The following is a 10,742-nucleotide window of genomic DNA, read 5'->3' on the forward strand; positions in this document are numbered from 1 at the left end:
TAGTGTGATATAAAGTGCCTGCTCGGGACTATTGGCGTCCCTTTTAACGCTATTGGGTTAAGGAAAAGCTCATGGGTGGGCGTACAGTTCTGTGACTCACGGGAACAGAGCAGTTGGATTAAGGAAAAGCTTGTGTGTTGGCTCATGGATCTTTGACACACACGGGAATAACGGGCCGCTGAAGAAGAAAGCAGCTTCCCTGACACACGGCAATAACGGGCCGGTTAAGGACACACGCAAGACATGACCTCCTTTCTCTTGGGTGAAAGTCCTGTGTTTGACCCATCCACCCCGAGACCAACCTCCCTACGCGGAATTTTGCCCTTACATACTACGTGCTAAACCCCGTCTACATCCTGCTCTCCCCATTACGCTCTACACACAGCTTTTTCGTCGCATCACACACAGACAGCCACTGTCCAAACGTCCGTATTTTAAGCATTCCTAATGAGAACGGGTTGTAATCTAAGCTAAGCTAATCGCATCTTGGCTCTACATTAACAAATAGTACATAGACATGACAGTGGTATCGATCTTCCCAACTTACAGTTGGCAAGGAAGCAAATAAGAAGAAAAATGACTCCTTTAAAGCAAGGATGCACCGAATCCAGGAATCGGCTTTGGATTCGGACTATAATTGGGCTTTTTGGTTCGGTTTCTGCCAAACCTTAGAATGTTTTTCCACCAAGCCCTACTCTTGTGCTATGGTGGACGACGTAAGGTGTTTATGTAGCTGGACCGTTCAATGCAATAAGCTGTGAGAAAATGAAAATGGAACTTGTGAGCAGAAAAAGTGTTGTTTGGTAGTTCTTTTCAGTCAAAAGACGGTGGTTCAAGTCGAGCAACATGTTCAATTTGTAATGCCGATTTGTCTCGTAGTGACGAGGACCCTAAACAACACACAACATCACAGCTGTTAAAACATTGACAACTGCCAAAATGCCGCATCTTCAGGTACGGCAAAGGAAGGACGGTCACAGCTGAAAACTTGGGTTAACCAGGCATGTTTACTTCAGTAATGTGTTTACTGCGTTAATGGGCTGAGGATGGGAGGAGGATTCGGTATTTGGTTTTGGATCCAGCAGAATCTTAACCAGTGGATTCGGTATTCAGCCGAACCCCAAAAATCTGGATTTGTGCATCTTTACTTTAAAGTATAAAATCATCAGCTTCTCACTACGTTAGAAGCAAAGAACCACTAAGTAACATTGTTAGTGATAATAATACAGCCAGGATTAATGACTAGCTGCACTGACAACTAGATTTGGAGTTAAAAAACGAAAAATACTGAGTAAAACCAGGGCAGTGTGTCTCTATTAGCTGCTTTGCTGAAGCCATTTTTATGTGAATAAAAAATAAAAACTCCACCCTAATAAAAAAACAATTGTGAACATTTTCTTCTCGCAGACAGCCAAAAGGGTCTAGTTCTGGGACTTTAAATTGCAAAGCTGTTATTCTGGGCACCTTCATATGAAGGGTGGCTTTTCAAAATGCTCCTAAATGGATTATATAACACCTAAATAAAATGTCTCTCTATGTGCTTTGTAGGGGAAAAACTAGACTAGGGTGATAAAATCAAAACACTTGACTAAAAAAAAAAGACGCCTCTGATGTAAAAAGCTGTCGGAGGTGGCTACAGTTGAGATCAGATTGCTTTAAAAGTCAAGCTATGTACATAAAAGGTATACAAAAAAAACAACCCCAGAGGATATTTGAAAATATATTAATTTCTCTTAAATAAAATTACACTTACTGCCCTTTCTTTAGAGTGTACCTGACGAGGGTTTGTTTGGAGTAACAGTCATGAAAGCGTTATAGAAGCACAGAAATATAGTTAAGACGGAAGGCAAATAGGTTTTCTTTTCTCTCCTTTTTTTCCTGCTCAGAGGTTTTCTCTTTTACAGACATATGCATGGGAGTTGTTCACCAACAAGAAATATGTCAACCCTTTGGTTTCTAATGGTCTAATGTTTTAAACACACTAAAGACGGATTCCTGGTTGGCCTGGCGACTGATGATGCCCTGGCAGGACTGCTGGTGCTGTGATGGTCCAGACTCGTTCCACATTCTGGTTTTGGACCATAGAGCTCCAACTCATGGCTGTAGTTGTGAGACCCAGATCAATGTCCAAGGCTCATATTCTGGACGCCCTCACTCTCAGCCCTGTCAGTTCTGGTCAGACCTGTAGATTCACATCCAGACCACATCTGAGCTCTAAATCCAAGCCTGATCCCTGGCAAAAGCCTATTTTTTTAGCCTTGTACAGCTCAGGTATGGCGACACAGCCGTCTGGCGCTGTCTTTTTTTATCCCCCCCTGACCCCCAACTTGAGCCACAGCAGACATAAAAAAGATTAAAAACCTGCATATCTTCGTCAAAGCCCTTCCCTTTTCTCCCTGTACAGTCTGTGTGGATCTCAGGAGTGAGTCCAGCTGACTGGAACCCAGTGAGTCTCCGTCTCCACTTTCTTTAGTGCCGACCGCAGCTCGCTGAAGGCTACCGATAGGTCATCGTTGACTATGATCTTCTCAAACAGGTGGCCATGTTGAGTCTCCAGCATCTGGGCAGTGGTCACCATCTCCTCAAAGTCCTCCTCCTGCAGTGTGTACGTGAGAACAGAGAAGATGACAGAGATGCACAAACCAGAGATGCACAAACCAAAGGCAAAACAGTTCATTTGAGGGTGCCTATCTGCTGCAAAAAGAAAACACTAGCCACAGTAAACAAGAGAGGAGATAAATTCACTCACTGCAAACACAAATTACATGGCCTTGAACACACAAATACACATCAAATGGCCGGTAAGGAGCCCATTATAACCTCCCAGAGACATGGTACCCACACATGAACCCTGGCACAGACCACGCAATGAAACCTGACCTCAAGGAATTTTCATAGTTTCCTCACACGGTTATCCAATTCTCAAAGAAAAGAAAATATCCTCAAATATCCTCAAAATGTTGAGGACAACACATAACCATCTTCTTGTTTTTTTAAATACAATATTGCCAGTCTGGATTTTATATGTGCGATAGGGAATTTATGTTCTGTGTTCAGGACTGAGAGACCGTGTGACAGCCTGTTGCATTGACAAGGTGTCAAAAATGGACATAATAACAATCTCTTTTTTTAATACAGGCAAATGGTAAATAATAATACAAAGAGTCGAATTTCCCCATCTTGGATGACTACAGACACAGAAATAGCTACTCAGGGATGACAGAAACTGGGATTACACATACTGACTTGATTGATTTGCAGCAACTGACAGAATTGCATGCAAAATGGGCTTGAAAGTGCTGGCTATTAAATTCTGTTATGCTTTACTAATTCTGTGGTTAAATTAAGTACACCACATATTATGGGCTAGGGTTTGATTTGCTGCACTTTAGGTTGTGAGAAATCAATTTAAAAAAGATGTGTGCCTTATCATCAAAAGGTAAAATCGCTGCCTGAAATTGTTACATGTTGACACAATGAGTAACTACCTTTTTTCAACCTATTTTCCTATAGTTTTGTGTCTAAGTGACTGATGGGCTCAACAATCTGTGACATTGGTCCAGTATTAAGTTAACGGGGCAAATGTGCAGCTTGTATTTACCTTCACAAAAGTGCTCATTTTGCCACTGTCAGGCTCAGAGTGATTATCTAAGTGTTTGACAACATTAGTGGAAGGATTTCTAAGGTGGTTGACCTTTTTGTTAAAGAGTAAGATCCTTTTTCAAACAAAAACATCCGCTAAATCGCGTTCGCTAAACCCACCAGACTCCATGTAAATAAATAATAATAAACAGTTATTTTAGCATCGTAAAATACACTTCATTGAAAGTTCACAAAAACAAAACACAACTATGAAGAGCCGTGTTGGGTTGTCTTTCCATTTTTCCAACCATCACAACTTTTGTTTTGGTTGAAATAAACACAGTTTACAGATTAACATGTGTAAAATGTGTTGGCTTTATACACAATAAAAATATAGATTTTTTACATGGAGTCTGGTGGGTTTAGTGCTAGAGGATTTAAAGGTCTATTTCTGAATGGATCATTTCCATAATGTTGTCAGACACTTAGAATATTAATCTGAGCCTGTCAGTGGCAGAAAAAGCCCTTTTGTGAAGGTAAATACGAGCTGGACATTGTCCTATTAACTTACATTGTAGCTTCTTTCTCCGCTGCCGACTGCAGCAATCTCGCCTAATACTGGTCAAAGGTTGTTGTTCCCATCAATCACTTAGAAACAAAATCATAGGAAAATAGGCTCCACGTTGAAAAAAACGGTAGTTACCATTTAAACAGGGGTGCTCCAAGGGGATGAAGAGTTTTCCAAGTAAATATGCAAATTAGCTGTACAGTGTAAAGAATAAAACCATGTGCTAGCTGTGAGGAATAGCCAAATAACTTATTTTTATCAGGGTAGGAGTAAATATTGCCTATCTGGGGCTCCTGTATTCATAGATGGAGCATTTTGAAACAACCCAGGTATCTCTCCATGGTGGTCCCTCTGAGGCTTTCTGGTTTCAGCTGTGTGGGCCCTGGCTGATCCTAACCTCTGTGCAACAGCAGGGCTGAAGCGGCTGCACTGATTTAGCCTCATGTTTTTACTGGGAACACTCAACTTTAGATTTCTAGATAGATATGGTTTTATAGTGAACCCCCATTGCCAAACACACAAATATAAATACACACAGATGCGCAAGAACTCAAACATACACACATACGGACCCAAACCCACAAACAGGCCAGTTCAAGCTGTGTGTGCATACAGTGTGTACGCACATAAACACAGCCTCGTTAAAAGTTTAAAGCTCCTAAACGGCTCCGCTTTTTGAGACGCTCCCTCTAGCCAGGAGTTACTTCAGAATGTTTCTGGTGGTTTTCTGCTTCATAATGGATTAGCTGCGCAGCTAAATATAAACACTCGCTCACTGTGTCACTCAGAAAAAGACTTTCTGTGTTTCTTGTGCCCGGCTGTCTCGTGTTAGCTATCTTACAAACACCGACACACACCATCTCACACTATTGTCTTTTGTGAGGAACATCACAGTGATCATTTTATTAGCCTGTGTCTTAGACAATGAAAAAAAAAGAACAGGCTCAGGGAGGGCAGAAGGTTTGTTGGCCTGTGAAGAAAAGTGTTCTCCAATGGGACTATATTTTCTGTCATCTGGGCCGATTCCTCTGCAGGTCTTTCACTATTGGACCGGGACTTACTGTAGAGGCTAAGCCCAAGCTTTAAGCCCCTGAGGTGCTGTTCCACCATTTGATCAATGAAAGTTCAAGTTGTAAAGTCAAGTTAAATCCTTTGGTTCCATTTATTTCCATGAAATCTTAGTTATGTTTCCAGACATCACTGCTTGTATGTATGCCTGTGTAGTGTTGTGGTGGTGGTGTGCGCATGTGGTCAAAAACTGTATGTGCTTCCAGGCTGCACCCGAGGAACCAAAGATTGGTTCCTATTTATACATAGGGCACTTATTGGCTCTTACACGTACAGATGACCATTGTGCACAGAGCCAGGAAGACAACCCGTCTGATCTGTCCTGTCAACTACAGGAACCTGGGAGAGACTTTACACTGTTTGGTGACTGTGATGTTTCCATGTCCACCAGTGAGTCTCTGCGTAGTTACACCATTCTAGGTAAAAGAACATTAATCACAGCAGGACGCTGCCTAAAGGACAGCGAGTTGGGTAGAGAGATGGAAAAGAGAATCAAAAAACAGAGGAAGAAAATAATAAGATAGATGGTAGGACAAAATTAAGGGGCAGAGAGAGATGGATATAATGAAGGCAAAGAAGCCTAATGGAAAACTGGGCAAGTAGTGAGTGGATATTCTTTGGCGTCCATATTGGATTGCTCTCCTCTGAGGGGCAGTTTGAGCTAATGCCACTTCGGGAGGGCCAAACTCATTTATCCCCACCGCCATGAGATTGCTTTATTTCCTCATGAAATGATGTAGCGTTGTGTGCCTGCCTTAGCACTTTGTTCCAGCAGAGATAAATTTCAGTTTTCATTGCAGAATATGAGGCTATCGACAGTTTTACCACTGTTTGTCTATGCAGCACATACTGCAGACTTTAATCAATGACATGTTTTTATGGTTGTGTTGTTATGGGTTGTTTTTTTGTATTTGTCAAATTTGTGATCCTACTGTGTTTGCTTTTACGGAGCCCCCGAGGTGACATGGAGGGGGATTTTTTTTTTTTTTTTAAATGACTAAACAGTCACTTTCTTTTTTTCCTTGATTTCTTTCCCCCTCCATGTCACCTCGGGGGCTCTGTACGTTTTACTGTAAATTCTTCCTAGAGAGTTACGTAAATTCACCTTTTGGGACATTATACCCTTTAGCATGTGTCAGCCTCAGGTATCATCTTTTAAAACCATCATGACCACCATGTCCTCAGCGGGAAACCTGCTTTATTAATCCCAATGAAACGCACCTGTGTCAAAAACCAAGTGGATCTTTCCAAATCTGTTTTAAAGTGCTTAGAGTATGCTTTTTATCTTTTGAACTTTCCTTCATTGTGTTATACATCATTGTTGTGCATATTATTGATTTACAGAGTGAAAAGCCCAAAGTCCAGCCCAAGGTGACTTACCATCCCCAACAGAAAACATTGGTTTCACAAACTGTTTTCACAACACAAACTGCTCCAAACAGCTCTATTGCACATAACCTTTTCAGTGAGTTACTTAGGTGAGTACCAGGAGATGGTGTTTGGTACTCACTCCATATGCAGGGTAGTCTTAATAAGTGCAGTCTTCCCCACTGTCCTCTTTAGTGTCGTCCCCACTATCCTCTTCAGTGTCGTCCCCATTGTCCTCTGCTTCAGCTTCCTGCATGGTAGATGGTGAAGATGCTGCAGATGCACTTCCCTGTCCTTGGTTGAGCCTCCGATTAGCTGTCTACATCCACAGGTCAACCGCTTGCTTTGGGTTAAACGTCTCTGTGGTCTGCTTTGACAGGTGAATGGGCATCAGGTATAGAGAGACGAGCATGTGACAGACGAGATCTGTACTTGTTTTTTATTATGTTAAGATGGGAGAATCCCCTCTCACAAGCTGCACTGCACAGCTTAACCGCATTGTTGATGTTGTTTTAAGCATCTGGGTTACTTGTATTTACTGTTTGGACCAAGTCATACACACAGAAGAGGCTCCCATGCGTTTTCCTGCCTGCTTTAAGCGCATCCAATCTGTCACAGTGGTGTCTTTGTCAAGTTGCTAGGTGGCCTCATATTTCTTGAGAGTGTTGCAGACTGTTGTGTTTCCAAAACTGTGGAGATCTTGCATTTCCTGAGGCCATGTTGAAGGAGCAAATACTAAGAAATGATCACATGACTTAAGGGAGTCATATCTTTTTTTCAAACTCTTCAATTAATCCCCTGAGTAAATTTGTCTTGTCTATGTCAGCATCAGCATTTGAAACAGTGCGTGCTCTCTGGCCTTCACCATCAAGCAGAATGTGAACTGTCCAATGGCCACCATGAGCTTATCCTTTCATTCTCCAGTGGTCAGTTTTTCCTTCTGAAACCTAATGGATGTGGTCTTCAAAATGTTGCCAATGTCAAGCATGTTTGACAGAAAGCACTGAAAACGCTCTGTGCAGATATGCTGCAAGTCACTGTTATCACTCATAGCCAGTTGCATTTTAATGGCTGGCAACAGTCTTGATATTTTTAACAGTGTTTCATGCCTCCATGCAGACCATCTGAAATTATTAAACTTACCCAGTTTCACAAAGGAGATACCATTTTCTTTACATTGCTTCTTCAGTGCAGCAGCTATTTTTGCTCCACCTTTTTGTAATTAAAACTGCAGCAGCTTGACCACAGAGCAATTTAATGTCTCACAGTAAGGAACGTTGCGATCAGCTGATTTTACGCAATTCTTCAATGTGTGTGAGGTGCACAGAATGTGCACAAGGGGAGTCTCCAACCGCAGCAAGTTGCCAGAGTTTTGGCACAACGCCGTTGTAGATTCCGACGTTGACAGCAGCCCCATCTCTGCACACAGTGACCAACTTTGTTGTAAAGGTCATCCAAGCCTGTGTCCTGGAAAAGTCTCACAAGTTCGTCTGTTATAGCCTGCATAGTCCGGTCAGCATCCAATTCAATCAATCCAAAAAAGTCAGAGGTAAACTCTCTGTTGCTGGACACAGACACAATGTAAACGATTTTCTGCTCAGTTTTTGTGATGTTCTCAGATCTATCAAAAAGTAGCCCCCAAAATTTAGCAGACGGCAACCTGGCTCATAACTCCCCGCTGATGGTGTAAGCAATGCTCTGCATTTTCAGTGCGCCCGCTTCATGTGATTGATATGCACCTTCAACATTTACTCATAGTCACTTCAGTAAAGGAACATCCTCAGAATAGGAAGACATGGGACGTGCGTATAATCCACAAGATGTGGATTAAGCGGCAAATCTTGCACCACATTTCAGTGTGCTCATCGTTAGCTTCAAGCCACTGCACATCTTGTAGCCGCTTTTCCGGAAAAACTCTTTTCTTTGGCTCTGGCTCCAGTTGGCGTTTCTTTGTAGGTGGCGGAACGCCAAAGAAGCTGCTTAATGTCTGTTGCTTTTTGGACATCTCTGACAGTAGTTTGCAAGCAATATGTCAAAAACCACGCCCTCATACTCTGTTTCTGACTGGCTAGTAGTCCTTACCTAGGTACTGGGCATGTGCAACTCCCAACAAAGATGGAACATACGTGAGATTCCTCACTCTGTGGCTAAAACAGAGAGCTCAACACACAGGGTGAAAACAGGAGCTGTAACAATGTGCAGTACAAGAAAAATATGAAAACCTATTCTGGTACAACCTCTAAACACAGTTATGAACAGGAAAATGAGCATAATATGAACACTTAAAATGATTGTGATAACTTCAATGAAATGTGTCATTATCGGCACTAAGCACATTATAGCCTGAGTTATGCATTGCATCAGCCGGTTTTTGCGTGGTTTTATTTCCCGCCTCAGCTTCTTTTTGATAAGTTACTCTGAATCATCTCATGCTCTAACAATGGGGCTAAAGTCAGACTGCTGAAACAATGAGACAACTGTTCCTCAGCCTTTATCATTAAAGCAGACATGTCTCTCTGAGAGAGAAATACAGCTTGCGGTGAATAGCATTTGTCTGAGATGACTCACCCAGCAGCTTCTCTTTCAGAGCCTTTAATAGCAAATCAGAGGTAGCTCATGTCCTGTCAGTGTGCATGAACATTTACACAGAACTGGTTTGTAACCTGTCTGAAATATGCCTCAATATGTCACACGGTTTAATAGAGATGTATTTGTATTACTTGAGAGAATAGCAGAAGCTAATAAAGAGACAGTGAGTAAAAAGCTCATAGTTCATATGACCCTTGCTAAGAAATGAGGAGCAGACAAAAGCCAAAAATTATATTTCACTGGCTAATGCAAGCCGAGATGGTGTTTGGATAGAGGTTTTAAAAGTTTGACAGGGAAGTGAAATATCTACGCGATGCTTCTGTTCAGCTGTGACCTACTGTAAAGCTGCACACTGTACTGCATGTGTGATAGCACCTGGGTGTGTTTGACAGAGCATGTTAGCCCCATTCAGTTTGCTGTTTCTTCCTCAGCTCACAATAATCTGTGGAGCTGCATGTTAATTGGAGTGTTATTTCAGGAGAAAATAGGATGGAATCAATATTTATTTACACAAGTAAAGAATGCTGAAGTAGAGAATTAAAGTCACTTTCTACTGTACTGTCCATTCTACAATGATTTAATAAAAACTCTCTTTGATAAAGTACCAACTCAGGTAGAAGAAAACGTTCAACTTACGCGGGCTCATAGAGTAAATCTGGCAGAGCATCACTTTCCTAGTGTATAAAGGTCTGTCTCTCTCTCTCTTGCTATCTCCAGTTTGTCCACCCTTACAACTTTATTTGCCTAATCTGTTTATTTTTTCCTATACCATCATTTATTTTGGTCTGAAAAGTTTTTATGTAGAAATGTTGACTTTTTGTTTGTACCCTCCATGTATTGTATCTGTTTTTGTGTTGAATTGTAAACATATCTGTACAGTTTATGTACTTATTCAGCACTAGGAAAGTGTTATCTATTCCTATAGAAAATGAATGGGAACCGAGTGACAGTGTGCTTATACAATGAAAGGCGGCTTAAGTTGATAGAATGAGAAGAAAGGCAGGAATGCTCAAAAATCTTCGGACTTACTAACACATGAGTAATTAATGAGGTCACCACTGAAGATCTACATTGACATTTTTTTCAGGTGTTTTTTTTTGTGGAAAAAGGCCCAATTTCATAAGGTCTTTAAAATACTTACCATCCTGACGGCAATGAAAGTAAAACCTAAGTATGTAAATGATTAAGAAATTAGGGATCCCTCAGTCAGAGTCGGTTAATGTGCATGTTATTGGCCTGTATGTATATATATATATATATATATATCATAAATGAAACCCCAGCTGGTAAAAGGCGCCACTCTTTGTCCACCATGTTGGATTTACACATGCAGAACCCAGCTTTTCCACTGTTCCTCTTCTTCACTCATCCTTAAAGTGCTAGTTTGAATCTGTCTACTGTGACCTCACCAACTCTCATTCAGCTTCTCTCTCTCCCTATGGGGTCCTATCAGGCCGTCCATGGTGTGTAGCTGACCAAAATTTGGCCTTAACACTGCATGTGGCAAGCGAGACACGCGTTCAGACGAAAGAGTACCGGGGCTGGGAAAACAATCATCTACCCTAAC

General features: G+C 41.6%; 1 protein-coding gene across 6 annotated transcripts in view; it reads right to left on the minus strand.

The window, feature by feature from the left end:
- Window positions 1-592: 592 nt before the first annotated feature.
- Window positions 593-10,742, minus strand: part of mpp7a (membrane protein, palmitoylated 7a (MAGUK p55 subfamily member 7)) — a 174,276-nt gene continuing 164,126 nt past the window's right edge. For all 6 annotated transcript variants that reach the window (XM_034862844.1, XM_034862841.1, XM_034862845.1 and 3 more), the window contains one exon: window positions 593-2,596. In XM_034862844.1, coding sequence (XP_034718735.1) covers window positions 2,417-2,596 — 180 coding nt within the window. In that variant the 3' untranslated portion in view covers window positions 593-2,416. The remainder of the gene's footprint in view (window positions 2,597-10,742) is intronic.

The sequence above is a fragment of the Etheostoma cragini genome, chromosome 22, assembly GCF_013103735.1.
Source record: "Etheostoma cragini isolate CJK2018 chromosome 22, CSU_Ecrag_1.0, whole genome shotgun sequence".
Lineage (NCBI taxonomy): Eukaryota > Metazoa > Chordata > Actinopteri > Perciformes > Percidae > Etheostoma > Etheostoma cragini.